This window comes from Uranotaenia lowii, chromosome 1, assembly GCF_029784155.1.
Source record: "Uranotaenia lowii strain MFRU-FL chromosome 1, ASM2978415v1, whole genome shotgun sequence".
Taxonomy (NCBI): Eukaryota; Metazoa; Arthropoda; class Insecta; order Diptera; family Culicidae; genus Uranotaenia; species Uranotaenia lowii.
Window position 1 is genome coordinate 34,819,210 of NC_073691.1, and position 20,005 is coordinate 34,839,214.

General features: G+C 36.1%; 1 protein-coding gene across 8 annotated transcripts in view; it reads left to right on the plus strand.

Annotated features, from left to right (window-relative positions):
* The window catches only part of LOC129747424 (F-actin-monooxygenase Mical), a 181,898-nt gene that overhangs the window by 135,778 nt on the left and 26,115 nt on the right, over nt 1–20,005 (plus strand). For 7 of the 8 annotated variants that reach the window (XM_055741648.1, XM_055741706.1, XM_055741665.1 and 4 more), the window contains 4 exons: nt 17,391–17,645; nt 18,549–19,055; nt 19,114–19,810; nt 19,871–19,986. In XM_055741648.1, the coding sequence (XP_055597623.1) occupies nt 17,391–17,645; nt 18,549–19,055; nt 19,114–19,810; nt 19,871–19,986 (1,575 nt within the window). The remainder of the gene's footprint in view (nt 1–17,390; nt 17,646–18,548; nt 19,056–19,113; nt 19,811–19,870; nt 19,987–20,005) is intronic. The other variant, XM_055741698.1, reaches the window with a different exon arrangement.

The following is a 20,005-nucleotide window of genomic DNA, read 5'->3' on the forward strand; positions in this document are numbered from 1 at the left end:
TTAGAAATAAATATTAAGAAGGTCTTGGAGAGACTCTGAAGCTTCTGAGTCCCTTCCTGAGTCACTCCAGGAGTTTATGAGTTCTTTGAGAAACCTCTTTGTTCAGGAGCTCCTGAGTCCTTTAAAAATTTACAGAAATCCTGCAAGAACTTTTCGAGCCCTTTTTTTTCTGAACGGAGGTTGACCAAAAGATTTAGAAGGTCCTGGAGATACTCAGAGAGGGACTCAGCAGCTTCAGAAACTCATAAGTTCTTCAAGAAACCTTTGTTCTTGAGCTCCTGAGTTATTTCAAAATTTCCAAAATTCCCGAAAGATCTTTTGAGTCTTTCTTTGGAGGATTCAGAAGCTTCTGAAGGGACTCAGAAGCTTCTGAGTATCTCTAGAAACTCATGAGTTCCTTAAGAAACCTTTATTCTTGAGCTCCTCAGTTCCTTCAAAATTTCCAGAATTCCTGCAAGAACTTTTGAATTTCTTTTTACTAATTGAAGTTTGAAAAAAAGTTTTAGAAGCTCTTGGAGAGACTCAGAAGCTTCTGAGTCCCTTCCTGAGTCACTCCAGGACCGTCTGATTCCTTTAGGCAACCTACATTCAGAAAAAAAACTTGTTTGAAAAACTCGTGAGTCCCTTGAGCTACGCACAAGTTTCTTCTGGAACTCCTAAATCTCTTGAGAAACTCCGGTGTTCCTGAGTTTCTTTAGGAACATCTGTGTCCCTTTGAAAACGGATGAGTTTCTTCAGCAATTCCTGTTTTTTTTTCGATATTCCTGAGTTCCTTTAGGAAACTTGTGAATCTTTTTTAAATTTGACATTTCTGAAAATTTAAGGGAACTCCATATTCCTTGTTGAGTCCCAAGTCCTATCAAGAACTTCAGAGTTTCTTCAGCAACTCCTGGGTTATACTTGAGAAACTCACAAATACCTTCAAGAAACTCTGCGTTCTGAATGTTATGAGTGGAGACAGAATGCTACGAGTGTTTTTTCTGAAATCTTTTGAGAATCAACGAAATCTTTATTGGTGAACTCCTTAGCTTCTCCGAGGAATTTTCAAGTCTCTCTAGCGACTCCTACATTATTATGGGAACTTCTTAATCCTAAAGAATCATGAAGGATAAGGATCTTTCTTGATAACCTAAGGAATATCAGTGATTCCATAAAGAACGCTAGATTCTAGAGTTTAAAACGACTTATGTGAATCAGAAGTTTCTAAGTTTATGTGGTACTCTTTCTTTTTATCTTTCAGTGCTTTTTGAAACTTTTTGTCCCAAAATAAGAACTTCACGTTTTATGAACTCATACGAGGTTTCAGGACAATTTGCGGTTTTCTTGAGAAGTTCTAGAGTTCTTAAACATTCTTTTTAGTCTTTTTAAAAAAATCTGAGTTTATGAGGAAGAACATCAGTTCTTATAGTGCTGTTGAGAAACTCTTAAAGGATTTGAAAAAGTTTAAAAAAAATAATTTTCCTAAAATGTCACTGAGGCTCCCGGCTTTTGATTTCCCCCAGATCAAGGCTTTCTAGTTGTTGACAAACCTTCCCCGAACATTTTTATAACTTTGGTAATGGTTGATTTGGTGACATTCAACGATTTTGCTATTTCTGCGCGCATGTAGTTTGAATTTTCAGCACGCATGTACACAATTTTGATTCGTAGCTCCTCTTGCTTGGGCGCCATTTTCATAACTAAAGGTCTAATTTTAAAAATCCAAAAATAAGCATCATTCTACTACACACAACCCTACAGAAATAAGGGGTTTTTAGGTTTTTTTTTATATACATGATTAGAAAAATTACGGCGAATTTAAGTAGACACCTTTTTAATCCAAACACCCTTTATTAGTAATTTTTAGAATATTTGTTAAAAAACATTCCTTCGGAAATGGAAGATTAAGGTTGAAATTTTGATCCGATTTATTTTTTACTGTTTCGACGATAATTTGTTGACATCATTTAAGATATTAGATAGTTTTAAACCATTTTTTTTTTAAGAAAGCGGGTCTGATACCTATCAAGCGATGACCAAAATTAGGAACACTTTTTCATTGTGTTCCTAATTTCGTTTTCCATCAAAGTCATAGCATGTTTAGATTTTCAGCAAATGCCTTGTCAATCTGAACATTTCACCATAGGCAAAATTAGGAACAAATGGTGCAACATTAGGTGAAACGACGCTCTTCTAAAATCACATATTATTTTTCGTAAAGTAAAGTTGTGGAATGAATTTGAAACTCGGAATCTGAAAAACTTTAACAACAATTAAGGACCCAGCCAATCTGAAACCACATGACAAAGTAGGGGATAATGAGGATACTTGAACCCTGGGGATACTTCATTCCTTAGCTATTTTTCGAAAATGGAATGACTTACAAGGATCAAATGAACTAGAAAAAATCTGCCAAAGTGAGCATAACAACTATGCTTTGAGCTCAGAAAATTTTAACAAAATAATTTTTGGAATTATTGAACTTTGTTTGAAAAATTTCACAAAATGCGACTTGAAAATCTTTTTTTATCACTTTAAAATGTTTCTTACATGAAAAAATAAAAGCAAAATTATGTATTCCAAAACATAAATCGTTGGAGTGTAACATGAACTTCATAATACCATATTTTAAAAACAATGGTAAACTCTCAACATTTTGCAGATAAAGTTTTTTAAAATGTTCATTATGGGTTCAATTGATCTATAAAGTTAAAAAAGGTATTTAATTCTTCTAAATAGATCGTGATCATTGCTGATTACAAGATAACGATTATTTATCCAATAACTATTATTTTCACAATAATTGTCTAGCAAAAAGGGCTGAGAAAGAAAGAGAGATTTTCTCTTAAATTCAGAAAAAAAACGTCTTAAAGTATGCAATGACACGAGGGTCGAGACTCGAGACATACTTTTGGAATTTTCTTCTTCTGACATTTATAAATTGTGAGATATTAAAAACCATGATCAAAACAGTCAATTGACACTCTTTTTGTAATTTTTGTATGATTTTTTCCAAGGACTTGGGTCCCCGGAATGAAGGATCAAGTATCCTTCAATAAAAGATCAAATTTAAGCCTCCCTTTACTTCAAAAATATTGCTTTTTTTTACTTCCACGAAAACGCTTCTAGTTCATTTACGAATGCATCTATCGTTTAAACTTTTGGAGCATATAAACTTGAAATTACAAGCTATCAAAAAATGCAAAAGACGGCTAGTTGCTAAATTTTCACAAAAATATATGAGAAAATTAAGAAAAGGGGATCAAGTATCCCCATTCTCCCCTATAGCTTGTTTAGGTCCACTTACGCTATTTTTTGCTGAAAATAAGTTGAGAAGGTTGTAATTTAGCTATGCCCGCAAAGTAACGTAGAATGACCCAAATTTTCTCTTGCTAATGTATGTATTGTTTGTAAGGCATTTGAACTCTATTGATATTGATCAATGGTCTATATCCGTTAATTTCAACATGTGACATAAAGTGTCCATGTGACATAAATCGTCCATGTGACATAATCCAACCAGGAAACATATTCTGACTTAGCATCATAATCCGTCGGTGCAAAATAATCTGATCATGCAACATAACCCGACCATGTAATATAAACTGATCATACACCATAATCATAATCCTACAATGCCAAATAATCGAACTATGAAACATAATCCGTTCATGCAACAAAATCCGACAGTATGACAAAATCAGACCATATGACAAAATCTTACCATGTGAAAAGATCTGACCATGCAACATAATCGGACCATACAACGTAATATGATCTGATCATGCAACAAAATCTGACCATGCAACAAAACAGCAAAACATGACAAAATCAGACCATACACTGACAAATCTGACCTTTCAACATAATATGATCATGCAACAAAATAGGAAAACTTGACAACATCCAACCATACACTGACAAATCATTTCACACTTTAATGTGGGAAATTTCACACTTTTTCGAAATAAGTAGACCAACACATTAGATGTGTGAAGATACAGCTCCGCGTTAATGGGAAATACCATTGAAGTAAACGAAATGTGTGCGTTTTACATATTATGCAAAAGAAGTTTAAAACGAGAAATGTGTGAAAATATCACTCTGTCTTAATTCAGGCAAGCGAGAAATGATAGTTTCAGTTTAATTTGTTTTTTTTTTATTGATGTAAATAAGATATGTGCTTCAAAATTGAAATTGTTTTGTACCGTTAGGGGGGGTGGGAGCAATGCTTAGTAGAAACAGGCAGGCGATACCAGGCAGGATTTAAAATATGAAATGAAGTGTTAGATGATATGTTTTTTAAATTAAAAGTCTGTGGATTGCTTACCATATTTCTCTCATATGACTTGAGACGCCGATTTAGCTGCTGAATTTGCACATTTGGCTCGTACAAAACTGATGAAGACCAAACAAACCCAATGATTGTGATTTCATACACTTTTTCCTTGGTCCGCTAATTCGAACAATGTGTAAATTTCAAACTTGCATGATGTGTGAAAATCACACTCTAGTTTGACAGCTCCATATATTACTGATAATGAGTGAAACAATTTTGTAAAATGTGTGAAATGAGTTATCAGTGTTTAATAAAATCTTACCGTGCAACAAAATCTGACCTTGAATCAAAATCTGACTGTGCAACATAATCGAATTCTGCAACATAATCTGGTCTTGCAACAAAATCAGACGATATCTAGCGTAACATTTCAAAAGGGCGAAACTGCCAAATGTAAACAAATCGAGTTAACAGTCATTCCGAATGCACGCGGTTGCACTTTACCTATCAAACGCGGTTTCATCTTAGAATTACTTAAAACTTTCAAAAAAATGATAAAATTCAATTGGGTGAAACTTTCTGTTGATGCATTTTCGTTGGAATGTGAAGTTATGCCTATTCAAAATGGAGTGAATTTTTTATTCGTGTAGAGCCAAAAGGCGTAACTGAGTTGACCGTGTGTGACAAAACGGCCTAATTAGTTTTTGCGTGTAGGATGAATGGGCGTAACTTCAAAACCAAAATAAATACGGCCGATCAATTGGGCGAAACTTGCAGGCGTAACTGAAATCAAAAACAATAATAGGGCGAAACTCGAAAATCTCTGAAATTACGTGAAAAAAGTTAAAGTTCTTGATAACCATCGAACAATAAGTGAATATAATGCACATTTTTTTATTTTGTTGAACAAAAAGTGGTCGATTTATAAATAGGATTTGAATAGGTGTTCCGAATTTTCAAATGCGTTTTTCTCGTTTCGAGCTAACTGCTAGTTTCGCCCTCTTTAAATGTTACGCTAGATATAACAAAATCAGACCATGTGACACAATCTGACCATATGCAAAGAGATCTGACTATTCAACATTATCGGACCATGTAACGTACTCTGATCATGCAACAAAATCCGGCCATGCAACATAATCTGACCATGCAACATATTCCAACCATGCAACGTCCAAGAAACATGCGATCAGATGTTACATATAGGTAAGAGATGCAACATTCCGCCATTGAGGCCCTTCGCAACTGGAGCTACACCGCTGCCATACAGGGATAAATGGACCTAAAAAGCGATCGAAATTAATTGCGGACAAACTGTGAACGATAGACATTTCATGTCTTCGCAACTCAACATTTTTATATTATTTAATGATATTCTTTATTTTTTCAATTGGAAAGGAGATAAAAATATTTTTCTTACAATAATTAGTTTAGAGACCTGTCAACAAAATTTCAGAAAAACGTAAGTTCTATGAACATTTCCGTACCCAAATTGAATTTGTTCAAAAAATCTCATTTGATACAATAACCAGCTTCTCGCTCTTATCAGCCCAGTCTGTCTCCGCTAAACTTAGAGTCAAGCCAAGCTTGAACACCACTGCTAGCGCCATGGCACTGAGGTTTGGTGTTTTCGAAGTTGGCGTGCTTCAAATTCACCACAATACCCCAACTCGCACAAAAAGTAGAAGAGGAGTAGCCGAAAAGAGTCCGATAAAAATAGAGAGACCTACTCGAGCGTAAACATGATGCAGTTATTGTTATTGATGGTGGTGGCGTTTGGAAAAAAAGAAACACAACAACCGCACGGGCGCAACCGGTTGCCGGTGTGCCCAGCTTGTTGTTGTTTTTGTTATCGTATCGCTCCTTGGTTCTGTCCACTTGGGGGCTACCGGCACATGCCAACAACTGGTCGTCGGTTCTCGCCTCAAGTTTCTGCTAACTAACTCGACTGAATAACTGACTAACTACTCCGAGAGCTATCAAACACCGGCACCATTTGTGTTGTTGTTGATGGATGATATCGGTGCAAAATTCTGATGGGGGAGAACCATACTACTACTTACTTATATCATCCCCGGGGACCCACTATAGCTGCCTGCCTGAGCTTGGCTACTGGCCATTTGGTCGAATGGTCCACCACACATTGGCACGCATTCGGTGTTGTCGGATGGATGGCGCTTCGTTTCGAGTTCGAGTCATCGACCGTTACGCATCGTGGCCGGCAAAGATCTGTCGAGTTGAGACATGCAAGCGGGCCAGTGTGTTCGTTCGACAACAAACCGAATGTAGTACACCGATCCTGCTGTGAGATCCAGCTGGGTACTTCATACCTATACATTTGTATTTCATTTCTTTCATTAGAACAAGTACCGTAACAAGTGCACAGCTCGGCCGAGGGGATGCAATTTTTTCCTTCATTAGTAGAATTTACTTTGTACAGCTCAATCTATGATCTCCAAGCACGGTATGCGGGATAAGTGGAATAGAATTCTTTGTTTTCACTTAATACCCGTTGCGGAGGAATTGAGCCGGTGGATAATCGAGATACATAAAGCTTTGAAGGGAATTGAATCATGTGGTTACGATTTGTGCGCGCTCGATACATGCCGGCCGTAAAGATGGGATTAATTCAGTTTGTTTTAGTTCCTACTAACTGAGAGTCGATGAGTTATCATCCCATGAATCAATAGTTCCAGCATTCGATTTAAAATTCTGAGTAACTGGTTTTGCCATCGGGAAGTTTAATGACGGATTCCATGCGTTCTCAAACACGCAATGCTATGAAATGTGTCATCTAACTACCGAAACGTTCCTGTACCCAACAGGTACAAAGGAACCCATTTGCAGGTATTTTCGAATGTCACTCAATTGAAACGGTTGGTTGGGAGTTTGTTCGACAACGCAATAAGGTATAACAACAATGGGACCTTAATCACACAATCAGACTCTACTCCGAAAATGACCTTCCTTCGAGGTGAAATTATCGGCATAAGATTCTATGCCGGACCGGCACTAACAAACTCACTCATAGCTAGCATTGTCCCCTCAGCGCAACCGTATTGCATATGCCTGAAAGAAACAAAATAAAACAAAACATATCCGATATTCCATCACAAGACGAAGCAGGATGGGAACAACCAGCCAGCAAGAATATTTTCGAATGATGTAGCTAGCGCTGTGTGAGTATATAAATCGGGATAAGATAAAAACATTTCTTTGTTTCCAACCCCCGGTTTTTTTTATGATCGGGCGTGCAGAAGGACTATGACCATAAACGTTCATTTGCTAACTGACTCAGTACACTGGTTAAGTTATCGGACTGGCAAGTCAAATTAGGAATTTTACTGTGTCTTTGTCCTTATAAAATGTTTGTCTGGTTTCGCTTGATTGTAGTGGTCATGCATTATTTTGCTTGAGAGCTCGAGTTTTTATGCCAGTAATGTTATTCCAATCATATCAGCTTTAGCACAGTACACTTTTCAGCGGATTTTTGACGGCATTGAAATTTTGCCACCTCTTCTTTATATAATTTACTAGCTGACCCTGTGTGCTTTGCTACACCTTTCAATAAAAAAAAATTAAATTTATTAAAATAACTGAAATTCAGTTTTATTTCCTAGACAGCGTTTCAAACCAAATTTTTTACATAACTTAGATGCAAAGTCGTTTTAAAGAGAGTTGCAACTGGAGTTTCGAATTTCAGTACAAAGATGATTCAGTAATACTTTCTTACATTTGATCTCTAAATTTGTTTTTCATGATCTGAAACTTTTACTCTGTTTTAATAAGCTTCAAAGAGTTTATAATGATGTCAAAATGTATGTTTTAATGATTTGGACTTCCAGCCCTTTCCCTCTTCCAATGCAAGAAGTCCTCACGAACTATTATAAAATCATTTTAGTATCTAATTGAGGTAACATTTCGCTTAATTTGTCTGAGCAGTTTTGATATTATATCAAATTTAATATGAATAAAGACTTGCCTTCTTCTTTCCGACTCCTCCCCGAAAAAAGGGAGGGTCTCAAATTGGTTAATAAGTTTTCAAGCTATACAACGCAATTTATATGGAACTCCCTATGTCTTTTTCTTCTCCACACTGCAATGCAGAAAGGTTTGTAATAATCATAGAAAAATATCTCATACCCAAATACCATTCCATATTAAAATCATGTTAATAATTTTTTTTGCAATATACTAAACTTGTAAACATGACTTATTACAACTTGAAGTGATGCCATACAGCACTTGTCATGTTATGAAATTCGATCACTTTATATACTGCAAATTACTATATTTTTATTTGTTTAAGCAAAAAGTGCACATTAAGTTCGTATGGATAAGCTGTAAAACAATGAATTGAGAAATAGAATTGTTTCTAAAGGAGAAAAACATTTTTTTTTTTGAATTTTGTTATTTGACTGAATCACAGCAATTTTTCTCTTTTTTGTGCTGATGATCCTTTTTAAGGGTTTTCAAGATTTAAACTTGTTGAGCATATCTGTCAACAATCGATTGAAAAGCAGATTTTCAAAAATGGAATGGATTGTAAAAAAATCTGTTCATGCTTCGATGGTGGTATGAATATTTCCCAAAAATGATTATGTAAACATCACACAAATCCCTAAAATGATGATTTTTGTGCCGAGCAGGGTAACAGTTATCAAAGTTTATTTTGCTTCTATTTTTTTAAATTTCAACCTTAATTTAATTTCAGATACACCGGGGCTAGTGCAAACGGATTTTACTATCGTTGAACTTTTATAAATCTAAGGAAAATATGTTAATCTTTAAAACAATTCAATTTTCGTTTGTTGTTTAACTAAATCCGTTCTTAACAAACTCTTGTTGAAAATAAAATATGCAAAAATGTTGACATTTTTCGCGCTTATTTAGGCCAGTGAAAACACAGTGCATTTTCTAAACTTATTTATTCATATATTCGCAATTTTTCTGCATTATAAGTTAATGTTTATTACTCCACTTTTAATGAATGTTGTTTTAAGCAAAAGACCTGCATTCACAAAGACATTTAATTATTTTGAATATCCACTTCAGATTCAACACACGGGATACCCCTTTCTGACCATTCTCACATAATGCTGAATCATTTTGAAGAAGAAGTTCATTAAAGGTAGATGATTCATGGCTAAAAGGCGCGTTTGATATTGTTACATTATTTGAAATTACAGCAGTTTATATTATTTTTATCACTTTCAATTCATATTACAATGTATCTAAAAAATTCAGCTTCCACTGTATTATCAATAAAAAAAAACTTTAAAAAAGCGGATCAAAAGTCTCTTCTATGTAGCCAAAATATGTAAAACAAAAACACAATTTTTAAAACCGTTTATTTGGTTGTGATTCGATCGGCAAAATATCAATCCGGATCACATCTAGGCGTCATTCATTACCATGTGCTGTACAAATGAGCTAGGAATCAATAAGAAAAAAAATCTCATCTAGGCTTCATAGCGCCACCACGTGCATTGAAAATATGCTTGGTTGAAAAATACGCGCCCAAATGTTTCCACTAATCAGTATGCTATGCCATGGCTACTATCTTCTAACGACGTCTGCTCGCGACGCCTCGACCTTGGAGACAAAAAACAAACCGCCCAAAGGAGAAAAAAATCTCGAAAAATGGAAGCCGTGACTTCTATTTCATTCAAAAAACTACAAATTTAATTATTACGGACAATTGATGCGACTTTGTGTTGTTTTTATTCGATATAAACCGATTCGCATGGCTACAGAACATTCTAAAAATAATTTCATTTGAATCGTTTGGGTCATTTCGGAGGAGTAGTACTACAAACACCGTTACAAGAGAATTTTATATAATAGATTAATTCATGTAACGTAAGATTCACATCTTTTAAGTTGTTACAATTTGGTAGATTCTGTTGGATCTACTAATACAAATCGTTCCATTTCTGCTCCTAATTTTATCTATGTCGTTGTTACTCCATGTATTCTTCCAGCAAACATTTTTTTAACTCTGATTTCCTTGTAATGAATTTTAAACTTGTGGGAAGATAGTTCCAATTAACAATACCCCGAACGAAGAATGATTTACCGTAATAAGAAGAACTATGCGGAGGAATTGAAATATTTCATGTGCGTGAATTTCTTAGAGAAGAGAGCAATGTTTTTAGATAAACTGGCTTTCTTGAGTTGAGAATTTCATGCATTATCATGCATGATCGATACTTGTAAAAGTTATCAAAAGAACAGGCAATTAGAAGTTTCTGCAGATGGGAAACTCGAGAAAACCGTGATAAATTGAAAGCATATCTTTCACAAGAATTAAGGGCTACTCGTAGTTTACTTACAGATATTTCTAAGGCGTTCAAGTAGATAAAATCACTATAAATAAACAAAGGAAAAACATAAGCTTTGAATAATTTTAGTTTGGTATTAACATCTAGATGTCTAGTTGTTAGGTTTAGTCTTTTAACAGTACCATAAATTTTGCCGCATTGAGCATTCACATGTCGATTCCAAGCGAGATCACGATCGAAAATAATACCAAGGTTTTCGGCGTTATCAACGTAGTATGAAAATATTTTTATACCCAAAAATAATATCTTTGCAAATCTAAAAGTTTTATTTATTGGAGTTTAAAATTAAACTAAAAATCAATAGTTTCAAACAGATATGCGCTGAAATTCGTTTGATGATTCCATATCCCTGTAAAGCTGCTCCAGAAAATAAATCAAACAGTGTTCATTAGGGTGGCAATGGACACATGGGTAAAAATTTATGGTCGAATTTTGAAAACCGACCATAGACATTTTGTAGTTTAGCCCTTAAAACAGACCTTTGAAAAGTTTCAGCTCAATCGCTTTAGGGGTGCCTCAAAGCGCTCAAAGTTTCGGTTTTTTTCCCCTCAAAAATCACCAAAAGGGGGGCGAGGACCAAAGGAAATCGGAAAAATTGAAATTTTAATTTTATGCCAAACGACTTCATAATGCATAAAACGTCGAAATCTGTTATCTTGAAATTTAAAATTTCAAAAATTACCAAAGGGGTCTTCTGAAGGGGAAACCGGGAAAATCGAGATTTTAATTTTGATGTCAAATGATTTAGAAATACATAAAACGTCAAGATCCGGTGTTAAATAGAAAAAAAGATTTTTGGTCAAAAATTGACTTGCATGGAAAAACGGCCGGTTTTTTCAAAAAAAAGGCTAAGTCCTAGAAAGTCGATTTTCGGCCAAAATTTTTTTTTTGCGAGCCAACACTGGATCTCGATGTTTTATGCATTTTAAGTCATTTGGTATCAACATTAAAATTTCGATATTTAGCATTTTGTTGGTCCACCTTTGGTATTTTTTTTAGATATTATAGTTGAATTTTGACAATTTTTTTTTTCGAGATAATACCAGATTTCGACGTTTTATGCATTTTTAAGCCTTTTAGCATCAAAATTAAAATTTCAATTATTCCGATTATTCTCTTTGGTGCCTCCTTTGGTGATTTTTGAGAGTCATATAACCGAAACTTTGAGCGCTTTAAGGCATCTCCAAATCAAGTTCGATTGAGTTGAAATTTGACACAGGTCAGTTTTTTGGTCCTCTGCTAAATTTATATCGGTCGGTTTTCGAAATTCGACATGACCCATTTGGCTGCCACCCTAGTGTACATGCATGATTTCGATATGGTGTTTAAAGAAAAATTGTCGGAAAGTTCTTGATTCAAAGATTTTTGGGGCTGTGGATCAAAAGTTAAGATCTATTTTGCAATATGTTCCGAAACAATGAATTAATATCTGTTGTGGAAGTTAGAAACTTCATATTTAAACATTGTTTTTCAACTGTGGGTACATATAAATTTTTGATGTTCTTACAAATTCTTCACAAATAACTTTATCTTTTGTCAAATTGTTTTCAAGGACATCTCCGGTAAAGCTCCCTTTTAAAAAAAAACTTTTGATCCCGGTTTTAAGTAGATTAAAAATAACGAAAAGAAAACTTCAATGACTTTTTTCTCAGAAATCTAAATCACTCGCGGTCTTTGATCATTGATCATTGAGTGAAAACCTTTATTTTCAAAATATTTGTAATGTTTTAAAGCTTTGCATGAAAAGTTCACACATTTTTTTTTAAAGAATATTTACCTATTTTCAAAAGTTATCTCGAAAACAAGAGCAAAAAAAACTTAATGGATATTTGGAATCAGGGCTCCACAATTAATCGAAATTAGCTCTTCTCTTCTTTGCATTTCGGGAAAAAATAATTTTGCCTAATACTTAAAATTTCATGATATTTACGGCTTATTTATGTTCTTTCTTTGATACCTCATGTTTCTCTTATACTTTCCATCACTTTCGAAAAAAAAACTGTTGATTTGTGCTATTTATCACGAGCGTGCACTTATCTTGGTTAGTAAGTTTTATACATACAACTTCAAGATATGATCTATTAACGCATTAAACTGTTTTAATCTCTTATCTATCATATTACTCGATGATCAAAATTCGACAGTTGGCTTAGAAGACAAAGATGCTATCGACTACGCTATCGGCACTTAATTTGATTCAAAATAAAAAAAAATGAAAAATATCATAGTTTGAGTTTTGACTTGGAAAAAAGTGATCATAGGATTTTTGAAATGTCAAAATAGCATTTTGATATGTTCTACTATGTTTCATTATTTTCAAATGCGTATATTTTTTTGTAATTTTTTTCCTGACCAATTCACCTATAAGCAAGCTATTTTTATCTATTCTTTGTATTTATCATTTTGTCACTATGACTATCTTTGGATACCACATGTTTTAAAGACTTTTTTTTTAAACTTACCCTAAAAAAACTAAAAACTCGTTAAACTTTTTTCGAAGCGATTTTCGAGACCATCTTTGAATAAGAGAGTTGTGAGAATTGTAAACTCACACAATTTCATTGAATGTTTCAAGTAACTATTTTGAAGTTTAATGGCAGTTTTTGGGTGATTCCTTTTTAAAATTGCGTATTGTCACTGTACAATATCTTTCAAGGTTGTAAATATAAAAGATTGGACGTTTTATGACTTTTAAAGTTTGATTTTTTTTTTCAAAGTTTATTCTCAACTTAATTAAAATAAAATCATTAAAAATTTGTACAGTACACTCTTATTCACTTCGCAGGTAACATGCATAGCATGGAATGTGATTAGGTGTTAAATGTTCTTGATTGCATTGAATGGAAGATAAACTTGTGTAAAGTGACTCAATAAGATCGAAAGTAACAGATATTTTATTTCCAAGACACTTCCTAATTCTTTGAAAAATTGTTAAAAATAGATATCTAGATGTTTACTCATATATTTTCTACAGTAATTCGAGGAATTTCTGAGATGTTTCTTGAATTTATGATTTGTTTTAAGAAATTGTCATGTTAAATATTTTTTATTATTCCAACTTTTCTTAATCTCTTTTTTTCTAGTAGAAGAGCATCTATTTCAAAATGTTACATTACTTTTTTAGGTAAATTTTCTTCGATTTAGTTTTAAGTTTGAAAAATTATATAATCTCCTGTCATCATTCTGTCGTTTATCTGTTTCCAATCTTTTATCATAGTTTTTTTCACCTTTTGTATAAAGATCTCCAAATTTTAATGTCATGAAACTTTTATTTTTATTTTTTTTCTAAATTGTCTGTGATAATTTCGACGTTCTTTCAACCTTTTTCATTATTGAGTAAATTTTAGCTCAACTTCAAATTATTTTTTTAAACATCGAAATATGGATATGTCGGTTTTTTATCTGCATTTTTAGATTTCTCACATATAATAATTTTGTTTGAAATTTCCGGTTTCTGTAAATTTTATTTTTATTTAATTTAATTTGACTTTATTCGGCTTTGGAGGAAAATAATGATTTGGGTGTAGGGTGAATTTGCAAAACTCGTGCAACTTTTTTTTTCAAAGAGCTTATATATAAAAATGGAGACGATTTCTTTGTAACACCATCACGTATAAACGGACGGTCGGAATGAAGTGAAATTTGGTATCCGAGGGTTTTTCGGGTCAGAGATAGTAAGTAAAAGTAAAAGGTAAAAAGAAGTTTACCGGGTCAGCTATTAATGGATAAATTCAAAGTCCTGCGGGTACGATCTTTTGGTTCCCTTTAACTAGTGCTTCAGAATTTTAGGATTGTAGGTCGTTATCGTTCAATTTATTAACGCTCATTTTAAATATTCCTCTTTTGACAAGCATATTGCTTTTCTTTTAGTGAGGCCAAAAGCCTTTCAAAATTTTTTTTTCAATAACAGAATAAACAGAATTGTCTTTTAATCGTTTTATTTTTTAGGTAACTTTTGAGTAAGTTTTTGACTTGATCTGATCACTATTTTTCCCCTTATTCCACTTGAAAGTTACTTTTTTTTTTTTTTTGTTTATTTGATCATTGGGATTTTAACAGCTATGGGGTCATTCATCCCTCAAAAAACTTGAAAGTTACTTTTTTGCCCTAATTTTTTAACTTATAGTCGCATGTTTTTTTGGATTTTCTTTTCTTAGACTTTGAATAATGGAAAACTGAAGTGCTGGATGTGAATAATGTCTGAAAGTCATATTTGAGTTACATTACGAGGCTTCCAAAACTTTAAATTTTGTAAAAATCTGTTGGGAAAGAAGAATGTTATAGCAGTTTTAAGCAAGGAGTGTTAAATTGACACTCAATGTCTGATTAGGGAGTTTTTTTTTCAGGGGCTTTCAGGATGCGTCCATATAAAAAGTATTGATGCAAAATTACAGATTTCATAAATTCATTGAGGGTCCCCGAAGAAATTGTATTATTTGAATGCACCCGAACAAGCCGTCAAACTTCCAATAGTGTCATATTGACACTCAAGAGCGGATTAGGGTTAAGCAAACCATATCTTTTTTCACGAATTTCACCTTCATCCAAAACAATGAAAAACATGTCGAATTATTTGGAGGATTTTGTCTTCTATCAAAATCAATCATTTTTATGAAAACTTGCAGTTGGTACTTTAAATCGACTTAAAAAAATCCCAAATATTTATTGCTGTAATTTTTGCAAACTATTTTTAAACTTTGGTACATTTTAAAAACTTTTGAATGCAAACAAGTAAAACAATATTTATTTATAGTTATCTATGATTAAAGTTTTAGAACCACTGACGGTTTTCCAGCTACCGAACCTCAGCCGACATTATTCGCCGTATCAATTAATTTATTGCGCAAATAAATTAGTCGACTACCCCTGTGTTCACATTTGCCACGTTTAGTGCTTTCCTCGGAGACGGTTCGACTTGTTTCGTCTTCAAGAATGTATGTACTGAACTGACCGAACCGCCGCCGCAAAGTGCCATTGCGTGAAACGTCGCCGTAGATCTTTTTCGCCGTTTTTTTTTCTCTCGTATTTGCTTAACTTAACTTTGGCGAATGATATTGCCGACAACTACTTCTGGAATCGCCTTGTTACTAATTTTGAACTAACCTCCTCCGGAACAGTGTTTACTTTGTACCCAGTCCAAAAAGTGCTGGATTTTTCCAGCAAACGATGCTTGTATTACCATTTTTCTTTTTCGTTTCTATTGTTCCTTAACCTCTTTGGTTCGGAAAGTGCTCACTTAAAGAGGAAAATGGAAAATTTCTCACTCACTTGTATGCATGATCTCAATTATGGAGGCGCCATCCATTAAGATTATTGCCTGGGGGTGCAGCCTTTCAGCCACAGAGCAGATTTGCGGGGCGACAAATTGACGACAGTGTCTTGGGAAAAGCGATTTGTCACGGTGGAAATTGGAGAAAAAAGCTGTTATCTCTGAAATGGAGTTGTTCCATTTTGCGATTTCTTTTTTTTGTTGTTTACCATAAATTTCAAAACACTAAATTTAAATTTGGAAAAGTTTGAATTATAAAGAATTTTTTCCCCAGTTCTAATCTATTATCACGAGTCTGACTCGTGGTTTCTTTTTATGGTTTAGATCCTTCACCACGAGTCTGACTTGTGTTTGCTTCTGCAATGTTTCTGAAGTATTTTTGAAAAGTTTGAATTCTGAAGAATTTTTTTCCGGAGTTCCAATTTATTATCACGAGTCCGACTCGTGGTTTCTGTTCATGGTTTACATCCTTCACCACGAGTCTGACTCGTATTTGCATTTGCAATGCTTCTGATGTATTTTTGATAAGTTTGAATTCTAAATATTTTTTTTCCTGATTTCTAACTTATTATCACGAGTCTGACTCGTGGTTTCTGTTTATGGTTTAAATCGTTCACCACGAGCCTGACTTGTGTTTGCATATGCAATGCTTCTGATGTATTTTTGGAAAGTTTGAATTCTAAAGATTTTTTTGCCTGATTTCTAACTTATTATCATGAGTCTGACTCGTGATTTCTGTTTATGGTTTAAATCGTTCACCACGAACCTGACTTGTGTTTGCATTTGCAATGCTTCTGAAGTGTTTTTGAAAAGATTGAGTTGTAAAGAATTTTTTCCCGAATTCTAATAATTCACGAGTTTGACTCGTGGTTTCTGTTTATGGTTTAAATCGTTCACCACGAGCCTGACTTGTGTTTGCATTTGCAATGCTTCTGTCTGAAGTATTCATTTTTCCTTAGTCTGTAGATAGGACCTTCCCACAAATTTATGGTTCAAATTCTCTACCACGATCCTAGCTCGGGGCTCGTGGTTGCTATAGATAAAACTCTGAATTATTCGTTATAATTTGTCCAATTTTTGATACTGTATCCATAGCTTGAGTTTGTGGTTTTGCCTAACTTACTTTTCTAACTTTTTCTTCGTCGTACATTGTACTTTGGATGGATAACAATAACAAACATCATTCAATTGAAGTTAACAAACATGTGTCTTCCACGATAAATTCAAAATATTTTAGAAACAGAACTTCGATACTATGTTCATCTTGAACCCATAACTTCGGTTTTCCTTTACCAAACGAGTTCACATCGGAATAACGATCTCCCAAAGATCACTCTAACCTAAAAACGCTCATTTCCCTTTCGTTAACCGCAAAAGTCTCGCAAACCGCACAACTCAGTTATAATCGATCCGTTTTTTGTTTTAATCGATATTCCCAAACCACGACAAATCGCGACATGCAATGAACATAACCTGTACAAACATACGACAAAAAAAAAAAAAAAACTCCGTCGTTTAGGAGGAACGAACCCAGCGGCTGCAGGAAATCGAGTCGAATCGGCAGGATCGGCAGACGAAGCGGCGCCTGGCGAGGGCCCAGCAAACTCAGAACTTCTACACCAGCTTGCACATGCTGCAGGCGAACAACCTGCTGAGGGAAAGTGGCGAGGATAGTTCCAGTGCCTTCGAGGACTATTCGCTGTACTTGTACAGGCAACAGGCCCCGTTGTTCGGGGATCGGGTCAAGGAGATGGAACAGAAGCTGAAGTATCCCGTAAGCGAGATCGAGTAAAGATGCACGATCGCGTTTTTACATTTTGGTTTTTTTCTCTTTGGTTTTCGATGTCGTTTGATTTTTGTGAGCATGAAGCGATGAGTGGAACCCCCGGTTTGGGTTCTCGTTTTATTTTCGATTTTCGCTAAAACAACAACCTTGACCGTGGCCGATCAACAATGGGGACTTGAAATTCCGCTAGAGCGCGATCAACCCAAACCAGGAAGATATGGCCAACAAGCGTCGACAAACGAACGAGCGAATGAAATTCGCGTTTGTTGATCCCCTGCATTGTTTTTTTTTCTGTTTGTCTTGAACAGCTCGTTTTATAGTTACTCGTAACAAGAGAATTTATGATCGACGGGAAGAGAACTTTCTCAACGACCCAAATTAACCGGCAGCGGAATTTTGTTTTCGTTACTCATCAACGTGCTGCAAAATATTCGCTAACCTCTAGCGTTTTGTTTGGTGTGATGAGCTATAATCTGTTTCAGCTTACCGTGGACAGAGTCATAAATCACCTTCGGTGATCCTATCGTAACTGCTTTTAAGACAGACTGATTTAGAATGAAAGAATTTTAATCCTTCAACCCACCTTTCGCGCATGTTAAACAACATCTCGCTCATCCTAGCTGTAAGAATGCAACTCGTATTTTGTGGTTTGTAGATTTTAGTTTGTGCATAGCTAGTGTGTAGATAGTCGCCTGCTAAAAATAAAAATTCGCTTCTGAATGAAACCTTAGTCCCCGACTCACACACGATTAACCCCTTTACCTATGACCCTCTCTAAAAGCACGATCCCTTGGATGATCCAACCCCGAGTACCTCCTGTACTGTCCGTCTGTCTCTATGTATCTCTCTCTGTAAACGAATACGTGAAAACAATGTGTGTGACCCCTTTAGGATCGTGATCGTGGATTGGCCGCGCCGTACCCGCGAAGTTCGGCGATCGCCCCCGATGGCGAGCAGATGAGCGATCGGATCAAATCGATGGAGCAACGGATCGGCGGCAAGTATGCCCCGTCCACCGAGAAGAAACCGAAGGATCTGATGCGAGCGATCGGCAAAATCGACAGCAACGATTGGAATGTCAAGGAGATCGAGAAGAAGATCGAGCTCTCGCGCAAGGCGACCGACATTGGCAAGAGCCGTGAACGCGTTCCGAAGTGGAATCGGGAGCAATTTTTAGCCCGGCAGAACAAGCTCACACAGAAGCCGGACGACGAAAAGTACCAAGAGTTCGACAGTACCCTGAAAGCCGTCGACAAACAGCTCAAGGAGGGACACAACTTGGACCTCGGCGAGCGTGGCAAGAACAAGGTCGCCTCCATCGCTGGACAGCTACTGAGCTCCAAACATCCGCAGCAGCAACAAGTACCACAAGAACAACAGCAGCAACCTCCAAAAACGGTAACCTTCTAATACCCAAGCTTCAACACACCTTTCTAACCCTTAACAACCCTTTCAGACCTCGAAGACTGCCCTGGTGCTCACGGCCAGCGGTGTTGCGGAGAAGTGCCACTTCTGCAAACAGCGCGTCTACCTGATGGAGAAAATCTCCGCCGAAGGACTCACCCTGCACCGGTCCTGTCTCAAGTGCCACCATTGCCATACCAATCTACGCCTGGGTGGATACGCCTTCGATCGCGACGATCCCGAAGGCAAGTTCTACTGCACCCAGCACTTCAAGCTTCCTTCGAAGACAATCAAAACGGTGCCGAAGAAGTCTCTACCACGTACTCCACACACTACGGACGCCAAGAAGCCTGCAACAGCTGCAGCCATGGCTGCCGCGGCGAACAAACCTACCACTCCGGACTCCAAATCGTCGAGCCAGTTCGACCTGCTCGATCGCGGCGAAACCCCGGAGCGCATCGAGTTCGAAAACATCGACGAGTACATCTCTGACGGCGAAGCCCCGATGGAGGTCATCGACGAAAACGAGTGGACCGATCGGAACTTTGGATCCGACTCGGACGCCTCGGACGACGACGACATGTCCAGCTCGGACGAATCGGAAACCGACAGCGAATCGGACTACGAAGAAGCGGCCGGCTCGCCGCTCGGCGCTCAAACCCTTCAACTGGCGTCCGAATGGATCAGCGACAAACGCTTCTCGAACATGGTTGACAGCGACGATGACTTCTACGGATATTCCAGTGAAGGTTAGTAGCTACCCTTAGCTTGTTGAACTAGATTTTTGATTCTTTTTCTTTTTATCGAAGACGACGAAGCAGATTCTCAAACCGAAGGCGAGGAACTGGCCCGGGCTCGTGAGATCCGTATGCAGGAAGTCAAACTGAAGGCACCTCCAACGCTGCCTACGGACACTGAAACCGAGGTAAGTTCGTCCAACCTGT